Below are 18453 nucleotides of genomic sequence, written 5' to 3' on the forward strand. Positions count from 1 at the left end.
GGATCATGCTGAAGAACAGGTGCCAGTTTGGCTGCCAGAGAGGAACACAAATAAGCACAATGATGACAACACTTGGGTGAACGTGCGGCTTTTAAAAATGTAGTCACTAAAAAAAAAAAAAAAAAAAAAAAAAAAAACACAACACAACTTTCCTCTGAACCACAGGAAACATTTACAAAGCTAAATAAACACAAACGTGTGGGAGCCATAAAGATACTGTAACATTCAAACAGAGATATAACTATTTTGTTTTATGTAATAGGAACCAACATCCAAAATAACAAGAGAAAACAGTCAATATCCCAATATCATGGTGAGACCACATGTTTGTACTCTTGCAATAAATAAATCAATAAATAATATATATATATTATATATATATATTTTTTTTTTTATTTTTTTTTGGGGGGGGGGGGGGGGGGTTAGTTTTGGGGATAGATTTAATTTGATGCGTCAAAATTAAGCATAAACTCAAACTGCAGATACTGTTTTTGTAATGTGATCGGCCTAAAATAATACCAAAATAGGTTCAGCACAGGGGTGAGAAAAGCCCCGACTGCAAAAGAGGTCAAATGAGGAAACCTCTGCTAAGATAGATGTAACGATAAGGGTCAGAGAGAAGGGAAGAGAATTGGTCTCCATTTACAGCAGGACTGTAGAAGGCACAGCTCGCCCACCCCCTTGGACCATGGAGGTTAGAGTAGTGGAGACCACTGAAATAGGGATATACTGTACTTAAATGACTGCTCCAGCTGTAACACGCAACCCCACTGAACTGTGACATTAAGCAGAAGTGTTGTGGCTATTTACAGCCAGACTCGGTAGGTTAGTGCCGTCACGGATAAAACCAATTGACTGTTCTTCACTCCGGCCAGGCAGGCTGAGGACAATACTGGTCGGACACTGGATCCTAGTCACCCTGCTAATTCCTACAAACTACCAATACTGTATGGTACCAATGGACTCGGAATCGGCCTTTGAAAGAATCTTACGGCCCTTTATCATACAAATTCATTGCACTTTGTACCACCCCACCTGCCAGAGTGCCCAGTGTTATTATGATAATTCAGCTTCATTCATGAGAAGAAAATAAGATTTTACTTACCGATAAATCTATTTCTCGTAGTCCGTAGTGGATGCTGGGACTCCGTAAGGACCATGGGGAATAGCGGCTCCGCAGGAGACAGGGCACAAAATAAAAGCTTAAGGATCAGGTGGTGTGCACTGGCTCCTCCCCCTATGACCCTCCTCCAAGCCTCAGTTAGGATACTGTGCCCGGACGAGCGTACATAATAAGGAAGGATATTGAATCCCGGGTAAGACTCATACCAGCCACACCAATCACACCGTACAACTCGTGATCTGAACCCAGTTAACAGTATGATAAACGCAAAGGAGCCTCTGAAAAGATGGCTCACAACAATAATAACCCGAATTTTTGTAACAATAACTATATACAAGTATTGCAGACAATCCGCACTAGGGATGGGCGCCCAGCATCCACTACAGACTACGAGAAATAGATTTATCGGTAAGTAAAATCTTATTTTCTCTGACGTCCTAGTGGATGCTGGGACTCCGTAAGGACCATGGGGATTATACCAAAGCTCCCAAACGGGCGGGAGAGTGCGGATGACTCTGCAGCACCGAATGAGAGAACTCCAGGTCCTCCTCAGCCAGGGTATCAAATTTGTAGAATTTAGCAAACGTGTTTGCCCCTGACCAAGTAGCTGCTCGGCAAAGTTGTAAAGCCGAGACCCCTCGGGCAGCCGCCCAAGATGAGCCCACTTTCCTTGTGGAATGGGCTTTTACTGATTTTGGTTGTGGCAATCCTGCCACAGAATGTGCAAGCTGAATTGTACTACAAATCCAACGAGCAATCGTCTGCTTTGAAGCAGGAGCACCCAGTTTGTTGGGTGCATATAGGATAAACAGCGAGTCAGATTTTCTGACTCCAGCCGTCCTGGAAACATATATTTTCAAGGCCCTGACAACGTCAAGCAACTTAGAGTCCTCTAAGTCCCTGGTAGCCGCAGGTACCACAATAGGTTGGTTCATGTGAAATGCAGAAACCACCTTAGGTAGAAATTGAGGACGAGTCCTCAATTCCGCCCTGTCAGAATGAAAAATTAAGTAAGGGCTTTTATATGATAAAGCCGCCAATTCTGACACACGCCTGGCTGAAGCCAAGGCTAACAGCATCGACACCTTCCATGTGAGATATTTTAAGTCCACAGTGGAAAGTGGTTCAAACCAATGTGACTTTAGAAAACTCAACACAACATTGAGATCCCAAGGTGCCACTGGAGGCACAAAAGGAGGCTGTATGTGCAGCACCCCTTTTACAAAAGTCTGAACTTCAGGTACTGAAGCCAGTTCTTTCTGGAAGAAAATCGACAGGGCCGAAATTTGAACCTTAATGGACCCCAATTTTAGGCCCATAGACAGTCCTGTTTGCAGGAAATGAAGGAAACGACCCAGTTGAAATTCCTCTGTAGGGGCCTTCTTGGCCTCACACCACGCAACATATTTACGCCAAATGCGGTGATAATGTTTTGCGGTTACGTCCTTCCTGGCTTTGACCAGAGTAGGGATGACTTCTTCTGGAATGCCTTTTTCTCTCAGGATCCGGCGTTCAACCGCCATGCCGTCAAACGCAGCCGCGGTAAGTCTTGGAACAGACAAGGCCCCTGCAGTAGCAGGTCCTTTCTTAGAGGTAGAGGCCACGGTTCGTCCGTGAGCATCTCTTGAAGTTCCGGGTACCAAGTCCTTCTTGGCCAATCCGGAACCACGAGTATAGTTCTTACTCCTCTCCTTCTTATGATTCTCAGTATTTTTGGTATGAGAGGCAGAGGAGGGAACACATACACTGACTGGTACACCCACGGCGTTACCAGAGCGTCCACTGCTATTGCCTGAGGGTCCCTTGACCTGGCGCAATATCTGTCCAGTTTTTTGTTTAGACGTGACGCCATCATGTCCACCTTTGGTTTTTCCCAACGGTTTACAATCAGGTGGAAGACTTCTGGGTGAAGTCCCCACTCTCCCGGGTGAAGGTCGTGTCTGCTGAGGAAGTCTGCTTCCCAGTTGTCCACTCCCGGAATGAACACTGCTGACAGTGCTATCACATGATTTTCCGCCCAGCGAAGAATCCTTGCAGCTTCTGCCATTGCCCTCCTGCTTCTCGTGCCGCCCTGTCTGTTTACGTGGGCGACTGACGTGATGTTGTCCGATTGGATCAACACCGCCTGACCCTGAAGTAGAGGTTTTGCTTGACTTAGGGCATTGTAAATGGCCCTTAGTTCCAGAATGTTTATATGAAGAGATGTTTCCATGCTTGACCACAAGCCCTGGAAATTCCTTCCCTGTGTGACTGCTCCCCAGCCTCTCAGGCTGGCATCCGTGGTTACCAGGATCCAATCCTGAATGCCAAATCTGCGGCCCTCTAGTAGATGAGCACTCTGCAGCCACCACAGGAGAGACACCCTTGTCCTTGGCGACAGGGTTATCCGCTGATGCATCTGCAGATGCGATCCGGACCATTTGTCCAGTAGATCCCACTGAAACGTTCTTGCATGGAATCTTCCGAATGGAATCGCTTCGTAAGAAGCCACCATTTTTCCCAGGACCCTCGTGCACTGATGCACTGAGACCTGTCCTGGTTTTAGGAGGTTCCTGACTAGCTCGGATAACTCCCTGGCCTTCTCCTCCGGGAGAAACACCTTCTTCTGGACTGTGTCCAGAATCATTCCTAGGAACAGTAGACGTGTCGTTGGAATCAGCTGCGATTTTGGAATATTTAGAATCCACCCGTGCTGACGTAACACTACCTGAGATAGTGCTACTCCGACTTCTAACTGTTCCCTGGATCTTGCCCTTATCAGGAGATCGTCCAAGTAAGGGATAATTAAAATGCCTTTTCTTCGTAGAAGAATCATCATTTCGGCCATTACCTTGGTAAAGACCCGAGGTGCCGTGGACAATCCAAACGGCAGCGTCTGAAACTGATAATGACAGTTTTGTACTACAAACCTGAGGTACCCTTGGTGAGAAGGGTATATTGGGACGTGGAGATAAGCATCTTTGATGTCCAGAGACACCATATAGTCCCCTTCTTCCAGGTTCGCCATCACTGCTCTGAGTGACTCCATCTTGAATTTGAACCTTTTTATGTAAGTGTTCAAGGATTTCAGATTTAAAATTGGTCTCACCGAGCCGTCCGGCTTCGGTACCACAAACAGCGTGGAATAATACCCCTTTCCCTGTTGCAGGAGGGGTACCTTGATTATCACCTGCTGGGAATACAGCTTGTGAATGGCTTCCAAAACTGCCTCCCTGTCGGAGGGAGACTTTGGTAAAGCAGACTTCAGGAACCGATGAGGGGGAAACGCCTCGAATTCCAGTTTGTACCCCTGCGATACTACCTGTAGAATCCAGGGATCCACTTGCGAGTGAGCCCACTGCGCGTTGAAATTCTTGAGACGGGCCCCCACCATATCTGAGTCTGCTTGTAAAGCCCCAGCGTCATGCTGAAGACTTGGCAGAAGCAGGGGAGGGCTTCTGCTCCTGGGAAGCGGCTGCATGGTGCAGTCTTTTTCCTCTTCCTCTGCCCCGGGGCAGAAAGGAGTGGCCTTTTGCTCGCTTGTACTTATGGGAACGAAAGGACTGAGTTTGAAAAGACGGTGTCTTTTTCTGCTGATGTGGAGTGACCTGGGGTAAAAAGGTGGATTTTCCAGCCGTTGCCGTGGCCACCAGGTCCGATAGACCAGCCCCAAATAACTCCTCCCCTTTATACGGCAATACTTCCATGTGCCGTTTGGAATCCGCATCCCCTGACCACTGTCGCGTCCATAACGCTCTTCTGGCAGAGATGGACATAGCACTTACTCTTGATGCCAGGGTGCAAATATCCCTCTGTGCATCACGCATATATAGTAATGCATCCTTTAAATGTCTCTTCTGGCTCTGTAAGGGGGACGGCGGCGCGGCTCCGGTGACCCATCCAGGCTGAACCTGTGATCGTCCCTCTGGAGCTAGTGTCCAGTAGCCTAAGAAACCCGATCCACTCTGCACTCAGGTGAGTCCGTTTCTTCTCCCCTTAGTCCCACGATGCAGTGAGCCTGTTGCCAGCAGGACTCACTGAAAATAAAAAAACCTAACTAAACTTTTATTCTAAGCAGCTCAGGAGAGCCACCTAGATTGCACCCTTCTCGGCCGGGCACAAAAATCTAACTGAGGCTTGGAGGAGGGTCATAGGGGGAGGAGCCAGTGCACACCACCTGATCCTTAAGCTTTTATTTTGTGCCCTGTCTCCTGCGGAGCCGCTATTCCCCATGGTCCTTACGGAGTCCCAGCATCCACTAGGACGTCAGAGAAAACAAGGTGAGCAACAGCATTAAGAATAGATTGTAGCGAGGAGAGGGGAGAGGCCAGAGAGGAGGAGGTTACAGTAGTCTAAACGGGAAATGATAAGCGGGTGTATGAGAGTTTTGGTGGCATCACAGGGTAAGGGCTGGGATCTGGCAATGTAGCAGAGCTGGAAGTGGCAAGACTGAGAGATGGTCTGAACGTGGGGAGTGAAGTAGAGAGCAGAATACAGGGAGACAAGAGTAACACTACATAAAACTATCCACCTCATTACTGCAGCCAGGGGTGAGCTAGCAGAAGCATACGAACACACCCACCGTCCAAATCGCTGACATCGCCAAGTGTGTAGGACCCATAAGATACTGTATTTTCCAATAGCATCTAATCTGTGAGCAACAGCCAGGTGATCGCTAGAGTAAAATACCTCAGGCCCTACACACTTGGCGATGTCAGCGTTTTGGACGATGAGCGATCTGAATGATGATCGTTTATCGTACAAATTGACTTGTATTGATAAACGATGGAAAGCCAACGATGAACGACCACAGGGACGCGCATCGTTCATCATCGGTGCCTCCACACTTAACGATATGAATGATAGATCATTCATTTCTGAACGACATCGTTCATATCGCTTGTCAACATCACCAAATGTGTAGGGCCCATTTAGTGGCTGCTGTAGAACACATGGTGATTTTCAGATCAGATTTATACGAGCGTAATTAAATGCCGACAAACCCCAAGAGCAACATCAAGACAATTGTGGCCCGAGGGTCCGGAGCCGTGTGCATAGTGGACAGTAGTACACCACCATTGATAATACATACACGTTTAAAAAAATAAATAAAAAAAATTGCCATTCGCTTCTCTTCTAACGAATTTCCAAGAAAAAACAATCCCGCACCAGTGCTGACACCGGCAAAACAATGTAAAACGAAACTAGCCTCTGCTATTCCGAGTCTCTCTGCAAACATAACTTCTGCAAACTAACACCACACACTGTATACACAACAGTACATCTGTGAGGCCGGGATTTGCCCTACGCACACCGTAATACTCAGACAGGGGCGACAGCCGCAAAGGTGCCGGCATTCCAAGCGTTTCCTGGCACCTCGCAGCCACCAACATTGGAGAGTAAATCATACCCCATACAGATTGTATTGCCACAATTAGTGGCCACGTGTGCTGCCACCAGAGAGGGTCATTCAGACCTGATCGCACGCTAGGTTTTTTTCCGCTGCGATCAGGTCAGAACTGTGCATGCAGCGCAATGCGCAGGCGCGTCGCATGGGTACAAAGCGCATCGTTGCTGTGCGATGGGTTTTACGAATAATCCATTCGCACGGCCGATCGCAAGGAGATTGACAGGAAGAGGGCGTTTCTGGGTGTCAACTGACCGTTTTCTGGGAGTGGTTAAAAAACGCAGGCGTGTCCAGGCATTTGCAGGTCGGGTGTCTGACGTTAATTCCGGCCCCGGACAGGCTGAAGTGATCGCTGCGGCTGAGTAAGTTCTGGGCAACTCAGAAACCACATAAAACTTGTTTGTACCGCTCGGATGCACAGGCGTTCGCACACTTGCAAAGCGAAATTACACTCCCCTGTGGGCAGCGACTATCTGCTCGCAGTGCTGCAAAAAAACCCTAGCGAGCGATCCGGTCTGAATGACCCCCAGAATTCTCTGTCCGGAACCACCAGCTGACCAGACCCCAGGCAGAACAATGACTTGCTACGTTCCCACCCAAAACGGAAATTACTGTAATCATCCATTCCCAAATAAAAAATCTAATTAGCCAGAATCCTTTAGTCCTGGCCTTCTACAATTAACATAGCAATTATACTAATGAGTGCGATAACGTAGCAGCCTGACGTCCAAAGGAAAATATATACAACGTGAGAGATGCAGCAGAATAACCGTGGACCAATAGGGAATTGTTTCCTAGAACTAATCACACACATCGTTATAATCATTATGACAAATGCGTAAAAGCCAAGGGATCTATGTACTAAGGCTTGGAGAGAGATAAAGTACCAGCCAACCAGCTCCTAGCTGCCATGTCACTAGATGTGTTTGAAAAGTAGCAGTTGGGAGCTGATTGGATGGAACTTTATCTCTCTCCAAGGCGAAGTACATCTGCCCTTTCGTCTACTTGGAATCTTTTTACGTATTTATCAGGTTGAAATAATCAACATTTTTGCTTTCTGAGGCCGATGACACCAGGCTGGTAGCATCATATCTCACTCCTTACAGCCGGGGTCAGAGAGAGAGGCACATGAAAGACACTGCACACAACCCATGACAGGACTTGTGACCAGCAGTGAAATGCGTCTAATTGAGGCTTACAAAGCTGCTCTATTCCTGTCCGTGAGAGTTTAACCTAATTATAAGAGCAGAGGGAGTGCTACTTCCGGCTCCCATACAGCCAGCGTTGGGGGCTCTCTAGAACGGACGTCAGTGTGGGTCTCGCCCGACACTGTGCCAAATTGCCTAATAACTAGCTTTAAGGCCACCTTGCCTCTATTTCTTACACGCGTTTTACTTGCATCTTTAAACACTAGTAAAAACGCACATTATGGGGTCTGACAGTAGAAATCATCGTTACTAGCGTTACCATACCCGATGCCGTTCTAACTGGTGTTGCTTTTAGTTTTACGGAACACGTTATTATGTTCCATTGCTTTGTGTTTAGCACAGATATAGGATTATAGCTACTTATTAGCAGTAAAAGTGTCTCGCGGGACAGCTGCTACTCACAGCGCCTGTCCCGGAACCATTGCAACACTGAATTGCTCCGGTACATTAGAATGCGATGCGCTAATTTGTGGAGAATTGAACACTGCATCAACAGTTGCCATCGCTGCTTAATAGTGAATAGGCCTGCACTATATTTGCCCAGAGTTCACCAGAAGCTCGGCGGGCCGTCCTACTGAGTGAAGAAGGACTGGGACCAAGAATTAAACTTCCTGGGCCTCACTGCTAGGAGCTATGTTTGCCATAAGCCTAAAAATGTATCAGCACCAACTTGGCTTAATCCTTGCAAAACCAATAAAATCACATTGTAGTGGCCAAAATAGCAAAAAAGTAAAAGAAAACAAAATTGCATTGGCGCGGCCCAGTGGGAGCTCAGCCCCTAATCCCATGGAGGATCTGTGGAATTTTTACAACGCTGCAAAGAAGAAATGGGTGAAAACTGCAGCGTCCAATGGGCCTAATTCAGAGTTGATGGCAGCAGTAAATTTTTTAGCAGTTGGGCAAAACCATGTGCACTGCAGGGGGGGCAGATATAACATGTGCGGAGAGAGTTAGATTTGGGTGGGGTGAGTTCAATCTGAATTCTAACTTGCATTGTAAAAATAAAGCAGCCAGTATTTACCCTGCACAGAAACAAAATAACCCACCCAAATCTAACTCTCTCTGCACATGTTACATCTGCCACACCTGCAGTGCACATGGTTTTGCCCAACTGCTAACAAATTTGCTGCTGCGATCAACTCTGAATTACCTCCAATATTACATAGCGCACAAATATTTACTTGTGGCATTAACTGTGCAGCAACAGGAGCACGTCTGCCAGGCTTTACCACGGGGAGGGTGGCACAATCAGCTGCCGTCTTCCTTATTTGTAATTAGGAAAACTCTTAAGGCCCATACACATTAGATGATGTCGCTCTGTGAGCGACATCGTCTAATGTTTCCTCCTCCCGGGCCGGCCTACTATACACACTGAGCGATACGACTGCTCATATCGCTCAGTGACGTCACGCCCCCGCCAGCCCTGCATGAAGGTCGTGGACGACAGTCCACATCCTTCATGCATGCCCTACCGACAGCGACGATCGTTGCCGACCCGCGGGGCCGCGCATCGGTTGTCGCTGGCGGCATACACACTTGACGATAAAATGAGCGACGACGCTCAAGGAGGGGGAAAATGAGCGACGTCGCTCATTTTATCGTTAAGTGTGTACGGACCTTTAGTTCCTGTTTTCTCAACAGCAACAAAAAATTATAATTATTTTAAAAAAGTGAGTATTTGTTGTGTTCACTGGTGATAAAAATTCTGCGATTGGCTACAGGCAAGCCACACCCCCTTTATACAGACAATAGAATAAGACACCAATTAGACGCACCTGTAATAGGACAACGCAGTAAATTATTACTGTGAGTAAGAACGTAGATTTCCTCCGATAGATTTCTATATGGTTTAGCTTTAATGCATTGTTGCTAATTAAATACGTCTCCCACCTCCCCCCCATTCAGCAGACATGCTATAATGTATACGAGTAGAAAGATGTAGCAATGAGATGGGGCACAGACATGCAGTAACGTATACAATAAACCGTGTTGTAATACAGCATAGAAATAACAGACAGACAGAAAATAAGAATTTACTCACCGGTAATTCTATTTCTCGTAGTCCGTAGTGGATGCTGGGGACTCCGTAAGGACCATGGGGAATAGACGGGCTCCGCAGGAGACTGGGCACACTAAAAGAAAGATTTGGTACTACCTGGTGTGCACTGGCTCCTCCCTCTATGCCCCTCCTCCAGACCTCAGTTAGGATACTGTGCCCGGAAGAGCTGACACAATAAGGAAGGATTTTGAATCCCGGGTAAGACTCATACCAGCCACACCAATCACACCGTATAACTCGTGATATTGAACCCAGTTAACAGTATGAAATACAACTGAGCCTCTCAACAGATGGCTCAACAATAACCCTTTAGTTAAGCAATAACTATATACAAGTATTGCAGACAATCCGCACTTGGGATGGGCGCCCAGCATCCACTACGGACTACGAGAAATAGAATTACCGGTGAGTAAATTCTTATTTTCTCTGACGTCCTAGTGGATGCTGGGGACTCCGTAAGGACCATGGGGATTATACCAAAGCTCCCAAACGGGCGGGAGAGTGCGGATGACTCTGCAGCACCGAATGAGAGAACTCAAGGTCCTCCTCAGCCAGGGTATCAAATTTGTAGAATTTAGCAAACGTGTTTGCCCCTGACCAAGTAGCAGCTCGGCAAAGTTGTAAAGCAGAGACCCCTCGGGCAGCCGCCCAAGATGAGCCCACCTTCCTCGTAGAATGGGCTTTCACTGATTTAGGATGCGGCAATCCAGCCGCAGAATGCGCCAGCTGAATTGTGCTACAAATCCAGCGAGCAATAGTCTGCTTAGAAGCAGGAGCACCTATTTTATTGGGTGCATACAGGATAAAAAGCGAGTCAGTTTTCCTGACTCCAGCCGTCCTGGAAACATACATTTTCAAGGCCCTGACCACGTCCAGTAACTTGGAATCCTCCAAGTCCCTAGTAGCCGCAGGCACCACAATAGGTTGGTTCAAGTGAAAAGCTGATACCACCTTAGGGAGAAACTGGGGACGAGTCCTCAATTCTGCCCTATCCATATGGAAAATCAGATAAGGGCTTTTACATGACAAAGCCGCCAATTCTGACACACGCCTGGCCGAAGCCAAGGCCAATAACATGACCACTTTCCACGTGAGATATTTGAGATCCACGGTTTTAAGTGGTTCAAACCAATGTGATTTTAGGAAACTCAACACCACATTGAGATCCCAAGGTGCCACAGGAGGCACAAAAGGGGGCTGAATATGAAGCACTCCCTTTACAAAAGTCTGAACTTCAGGCAGTGAAGCCAGTTCTTTCTGGAAGAAAATCGACAGAGCCGAAATCTGGACCTTAATGGAACCCAATTTTAGGCCCATAGTCACTCCTGACTGTAGGAAGTGCAGAAAACGACCCAGCTGAAATTCCTCTGTAGGGGCCTTCCTGGCCTCACACCACGCAACATATTTCCGCCAAATGCGGTGATAATGGTTTGCGGTTACTTCTTTCCTGGCTTTGATCAGCGTAGGAATGACTTCCTCCGGAATGCCCTTTTCCTTTAGGATCCGGAATTCAACCGCCATGCCGTCAAACGCAGCCGCGGTAAGTCTTGGAACAGACAGGGCCCCTGCTGTAGCAGATCCTGTCTGAGCGGTAGAGGCCATGGGTCCTCCGATAACATTTCTTGAAGTTCCGGGTACCAAGCTCTTCTTGGCCAATCCGGAACCACGAGTATCGTTCTTACTCCTCGCCTTCTTATTATTCTCAGTACCTTTGGTATGAGGGGCAGAGGAGGGAACACAAACCGACTGGTACACCCACGGTGTCACTAGAGCGTCCACAGCTATCGCCTGAGGGTCCCTTGACCTGGCGCAATATCTCTTTAGCTTCTTGTTGAGGCGGGACGCCATCATGTCCACCTGTGGCCTTTCCCAGCGGTTTACCAACAGTAGGAAGACTTCTGGATGAAGTCCCCACTCTCCCGGGTGTAGGTCGTGTCTGCTGAGGAAGTCTGCTTCCCAGTTGTCCACTCCCGGAATGAACACTGCTGACAGTGCTAGTACGTGATTTTCCGCCCATCGGAGAATCCTTGTGGCTTCTGCCATGGCCACCCTGCTTCTTGTGCCGCCCTGTCGGTTTACATAGGCGACTGCCGTGATGTTGTCTGATTGGATCAGAACCGGCTGGTTTTGAAGCAGGGGCCTTGCCTGGACTTAGGGCATTGTAAATGGCCCTCAGTTCCAGAATGTTTATGTGTAGGGACGACTCCTGACTTGACCAAAGTCCCTGGAAATTTCTTCCCTGTGTGACTGCGCCCCAGCCCCGAAGGCTGGCATCCGTGGTCACCAGGACCCAGTCCTGTATGCCGAATCTGCGGCCCACTAGAAGATGAGCACTCTGCAGCCACCACAGTAGAGACACCCTGGTCCTTGGAGACAGGGTTATCAGTTGATGCATCTGAAGATGCGATCCCGACCACTTGTCCAAGAGGTCCCACTGGAAGGTCCTTGCATGGAACCTGCCGAATGGAATTGCTTCGTACGAAGCCACCATTTTTCCCAGGGCTCGTGTGCAGTGATGCACCGATACCCGTTTTGGTTTTAGGAGGTCTCTGACTAGAGATGACAGCTCCTTGGCTTTCTCCTGCGGGAGAAACACTTTTTTCTGTTCTGTGTCCAGAATCATCCCCAGGAACAGTAAGCGTGTGGAAGGAACCAGTTGTGACTTTGGAATGTTTAGAATCCAGCCATGCTGTTGTAGCACTTCCCGAGATAGTGCTACTCCGACCAGTAACTGCTCCCTGGACCTCGCCTTTATTAGGAGATCGTCCAAGTACGGGATAATTAAAAATCCCTTTTTTCGAAGGAGTATCATCATTTCTGCCATTACCTTGGTAAACACCCTCGGTGCCGTGGACAGTCCAAACGGTAGTGTCTGGAATTGGTAATGGCAATCCTGTACCACAAATCTGAGGTACTCCTGGTGAGGAAGGTAAATTGGGACATGCAGGTAAGCATCCTTGATGTCCAGGGATACCATGTAATCCCCCTCGTCCAGGCTTGCAATAACCGCCCTGAGCGATTCCATCTTGAACTTGAATCTTTTTATGTATGTGTTCAAGGACTTCAAATTTAAAATGGGTCTCACCGAACCGTCTGGTTTCGGTACCACAAACAGTGTGGAATAGTAACCCCGTCTTTGTTGAAGTAGGGGTACTTTGACTATCACCTGCTGGGAATACAGCTTGTGAATTGCCTCTAGTACAGCCTCCCTGCCCGAGGGAGTTGTCGGTAAGGCCGATTTGAGGAAACGGCGGGGGGGAGGCGCCTCAAATTCCAGCTTGTACCCCTGAGATACTACTTGAAGGATCCAGGGATCCACCCGTGAGCGAGCCCACTGATTGCTGAAATTTTTGAGGCGGCCCCCCACCGTACCTGGCTCCGCCTGTGGAGCCCCACCGTCATGCGGCGGATTTGGAAGAAGCGGGGGAGGACTTTTGTTCCTGGGAACCTGCTGCGTGGTGCAGCCCCTTCCTCTGCCTCTAGACAGAAAGGACCCGCCTTTTCCCCGCCTGTTTTTCTGGGGTCGAAAGGACTGTACCTGATAATACGGCGCTTTCTTAGGCTGTGAGAGGACATGGGGTAAAAATGCTGACTTCCCAGCTGTTGCTGTGGAAACAAGGTCTGAGAGACCATCCCCGAATAATTCCTCACCCTTATAAGGCAAAACTTCCATGTGCCTTTTAGAATCTGCATCCCCTGTCCACTGCCGAGTCCATAAGCCTCTCCTAGCAGAAATGGACAATGCACTTATTCTAGATGCCAGCCGGCAGATCTCCCTCTGTGCATCTCTCATGTACAAGACTGAGTCTTTTATATGCTCTACGGTTAGCAATATAGTGTCCCTGTCCAGGGTGTCAATATTTTCTGACAGGGAATCTGACCAAGTAGCAGCAGCACTGCACATCCACGCTGAAGCAATAGCTGGTCTCAGTATAACACCAGTGTGTGTATATATAGACTTTAGGATAGCCTCCTGCTTTCTATCAGCAGGCTCCTTTAGGGCGGCCGTATCCGGAGACGGTAGAGCCACCTTTTTAGACAAACGTGTGAGCGCTTTATGCACCCTAGGGGGAGTTTCCCAACGTGACCTATCCTCTGGCGAGAAAGGGAACGACATTAGTAATTTTTTTGAAATCACCAATTTCTTATCAGGGAAAGCCCACGCTTCTTCACACACTTTATTTAATTCTTCAGATGGGGGAAAAACTATTGGTAGTTTTTTCTCCCCAAACATAATACCCTTTTTTGAGGTACCTGGGTTTATATCAGAAAGGTGTAAAACCTCTTTCATTGCCTCAATCATGCAACGAATGGCCCTAGTGGACATTAAATTTGACTCATCGTCGTCGACACTGGTATCAGTATCCGTGTCGACATCTGTGTCTGCCATCTGAGGTAGTGGGCGTTTTAGAGCCCCTGATGGCCTTTGAATCGCCTGGGCACGCACGAGCTGAGAAGCCGGCTGTCCCGCATTTGGCATGTCGTCAAATTTTTTATGTAAGGAGTCGACACTTGCACGTAATTCCTTCCATAAGTCCATCCACTCAGGTGTCTGCCCCGCAGGGGGTGACATCACATTTATAGGCATCTGCTCCGCCTCCACATAAGTCTCCTCATCAAACATGTCGACACAGCCGTACCGACACACCGCACACACACACAGGGAATGCTCTTAAAGGAGACAGGACCCCACAAAAGCCCTTTGGGGAGACAGAGAGAGAGTATGCCAGCACACACCAGAGCGCTATATAATGCAGGGACTAACTGAATTATGTCCCCTATAGCTGCTATAATATTTACTGCGCCTCAAATCTGTGCCCCCCCCCTCTCTTTTTTACCCTTTTCTGTAGTGTAGACTGCAGGGGAGAGTCAGGGAGCTTCCTTCCAGCGGAACTGTGAGGGAGTAATGGCGCCAGTGTGCTGAGGGAGATGGCTCCGCCCCTTTTTCGGCTGACTTTTCTCCCGCTTTTTTCTGTATTCTGGCAGGGGTAATTACCACATATATAGCCTCTGGGGCTATATATTGTGGTTATTTTGCCAGCCAAGGTGATATTATTGCTGCTCAGGGCGCCCCCCCCCCAGCGTCCTGCACCCTCAGTGACCGGAGTGTGAAGTGTGTATGAGGAGCAATGGCGCACAGCTGCAGTGCTGTGCGCTACCTTGGTGAAGACTGAAGTCTTCTGCCGCCGATTTTCCGGACCATCTTCTTGCTTCTGGCTCTGTAAGGGGGACGGCGGCGCGGCTCCGGGAACGAACACCAAGGACGGGTCCTGCGGTCGATCCCTCTGGAGCTAATGGTGTCCAGTAGCCTAAGAAGCCCAAGCTAGCTGCAAGCAGGTAGGTTCGCTTCTTCTCCCCTTAGTCCCTCGTTGCAGTGAGCCTGTTGCCAGCAGGTCTCACTGTAAAATAAAAAACCTAATATATACTTTCTTTCTAGGAGCTCAGGAGAGCCCCTAGTGTGCATCCAGCTCGGCCGGGCACAGAAATCTAACTGAGGTCTGGAGGAGGGGCATAGAGGGAGGAGCCAGTGCACACCAGGTAGTACCAAATCTTTCTTTTAGTGTGCCCAGTCTCCTGCGGAGCCCGTCTATTCCTCATGGTCCTTACGGAGTCCCCAGCATCCACTAGGACGTCAGAGAAATAGCAGCTTTTCTAGTTCTGTAGAATATTTATAACTGTGCAGACAGGTGTAACAGTGTATAATAATATCCATTCTCTAGCACCCCGCACCTTACCAGGGCAAAATGTTATACATGATGTATCGCTACAAGTATAGTAGCGATACGTAACGTCTAAAATATTGCCCTCAAAAATAAAAATCTACCCTCTTACGGATTAGGTACAGGGTGCCAGAATGAACACTATAAGATTATGAGAGGGGAATGCAGTCACACATATAGCACAGGACAGATGCAGTGAGTAGTAACATATGTAGCTGTAGGGAAACGCAGCAGTGTAACAGGTATGCAGTATCATATATAACACAGATGGGATATGCAGTAATGTATTACATGTTGCAGGAGGGAAAAGCAGGAATGTATATTCTATATCCCAAGAGGGATGCAGCAGACTATGCTATATGTATACATATAGTATGACCCAACACGAGTATTTATATAATAATATACCAGCTACAGATAGTTCTATAATGCACCAGGTATATGATATAATATACTTATAATAGTTCTCCTGCGCAGCTGCTCTATAACGTACCAGGTATATAATATACATATAATAATGCACATATATAATCCCCAGCACAGGCAGCTGTATAACGCACCAGGTATAATATACATATAAATGCACCAGGTGCATAATATACATATAATAATCCCCAGCACAGGCAGCTGTAAAATGCAGCAGTTATATAATATACATATAATAATGCACCAGGTGTATAATATACATATAATAATGCACCAGGTGTATAATATACATATAATAATGCCCAGCACAGGCAGCTGTATAATGCACAAGTTATATAATATACATATAATAATGCACCAGTTATATAACATGCATACAATAATGTACCAGGTGTATAATATACATAACAATCCGCAGCACAGGCAGCTGTATAATATACATATAATAATGCACCAGGTGTATAATATACATATAATAATGCACCAGGTGTATAATATACATATAATAATGCCCAGCACAGGCAGCTGTATAATGCACCAGTTATATAATATACATATAATAATGCACCAGTTATATAACATGCATACAATAATGTACCAGGTGTATAATATACATAACAATCCGCAGCACAGGCAGCTGTATAATATACATATAATAATGCCCCAGGTGGTGTATAATATAGATATACATATAATATTCCCCAGCACAGGCAGCTGTATATTATACATATAACAATCCCCAGCACAGGCAGCTGTATAATATACATATAATAATGCACCACATGTATAATATATAATAATGCACCAGGTGTATAATATACATATAATAATGCACCAGGTGTATAATATACATATAATAATGCCCAGCACAGGCAGCTGTATAATGCACCAGTTATATAATATACATATAATAATGCACCAGTTATATAACATGCATACAATAATGTACCAGTTGTATAATATACATAACAATCCGCAGCACAGGCAGCTGTATAATATACATATAATAATGCCCCAGGTGGTGTATAATATAGATATACATATAATATTCCCCAGCACAGGCAGCTGTATATTATACATATAACAATCCCCAGCACAGGCAGCTGTATAATATACATATAATAATGCACCACATGTATAATATATAATAATGCACCAGGTGTATAATATACATATAATAATGCACCAGGTGTATAATACACATATAATAATGCGCCAGGTGTATAATACACATATAATAATGCGCCAGGTGTACAATACACATATAATAATGCATCAGGTGTATAATATACATATAATAATCCCCAGCAGCAGCGGACACTGGGGCCGGGGAAACACTCACCCGCGGCAGAGCCGGCTCCTAGGATCAGGGGGATCAGAGCCCAACAACCCCGCATCCTGCCGCCTCGCTGCTGGCCGTGCTCAGCCTCACATGCCCAGGGCACATCGGCCAGGAACCCGCCCCAGCCCCGCTACTCTTCCGGCCCCAGCACCACTGGGCGGACACATAACACGACGCACACGCCGCTTCCGGCTGCAGCGAGACCTCACTGCTCTGCTTTTCTCACTGAGGGGAGCTGTACACACAGCCTGTGAGCTGATTGGATGCTGCTATGGGGGTCATTCAGACCTGACCGCTCACTAGCGTTTTATGCAGCTCTGCGATCAGGTCAGAACTGCGCATGCGTATGCACCGCAATGCACAGGTGCGTTGCGCGGGTACAAAGCGGATCGTTGCTGAGTGATAGATTTAACGAAGAATTCATTCACACAGCGGATCGCAAGGAGACTGACAGGGAGAGGGCGTTTGTGGGTGGCAACTGACCGTTTTCAGGGAGTGATTGGGAAAATGCAGGCGTGTCCAAGCGTTTGCAGGGCGGGTGTGTGACGTCAATTCCGGGACCGGACAGGCTGAAGTGATCGCAGCGGCTGAGTAAGTCCTGGGCTGCACAGAGACTGCACAAGATCTGTTTGTACAGCTCTGCTACACAGGCGATCGCACACTTGCACAGCTAGAATACATTCCCCTACGGGCGGCGACTATGTGAACGCAGGACTGCACAAAAACCCTAGCGAGTGATCAGGTCTGAAATAGGCCCTATATCTCCACCCAAAGCTTAGTACATTGGGGCCGATTCAGACCTGATCGATAGGCTGCGTTTTCTCACAGTGGGCGATCAGGTCTGAACTGCGCATGCGTATGCACCGCAATGCACAGGCGCGGCGGACCGCACCGGCGAACGCAAGGAGATTAACAGGAAGAGGGCGTTTGTGGGTGGCAACTGAGCGTTTTAGAGGAGTGTCCGGAAAAACGCAGGAGGGACCAGGCGTTTGGAGGGAGGGTTTCTGACGTCCACTCCGGCCCCGATCATCGCACTTGAAGAGTAATGGGGGCCATACACTTATACGATATGGCATACAATCATGCGATTTCGATCGCATCTGTGCGATCAATCGCATGATTGTATGCACATATTGTGCACCATGCGACGCGATGCGCGGGCACGCCCCTCGAATCTCGCATCTCAAGA

At 47.5% G+C, this 18453-nt stretch overlaps 1 protein-coding gene across 1 annotated transcript in view; it reads right to left on the reverse strand.

Annotated features, from left to right (window-relative positions):
* The window catches only part of TM7SF3 (transmembrane 7 superfamily member 3), a 38457-nt gene extending 20984 nt beyond the window's left edge, over positions 1-17473 (reverse strand). Inside the window, exon 1 of the mRNA XM_063929122.1 lies at positions 17265-17473. Within this exon, the coding sequence (XP_063785192.1) occupies positions 17265-17319 (55 nt within the window). The 5' untranslated portion in view covers positions 17320-17473. The remainder of the gene's footprint in view (positions 1-17264) is intronic.
* Between the last annotated feature and the right edge of the window lie 980 nt (positions 17474-18453).

Source organism: Pseudophryne corroboree, chromosome 6, assembly GCF_028390025.1.
Source record: "Pseudophryne corroboree isolate aPseCor3 chromosome 6, aPseCor3.hap2, whole genome shotgun sequence".
In the NCBI taxonomy this organism is placed as follows: domain Eukaryota; kingdom Metazoa; phylum Chordata; class Amphibia; order Anura; family Myobatrachidae; genus Pseudophryne; species Pseudophryne corroboree.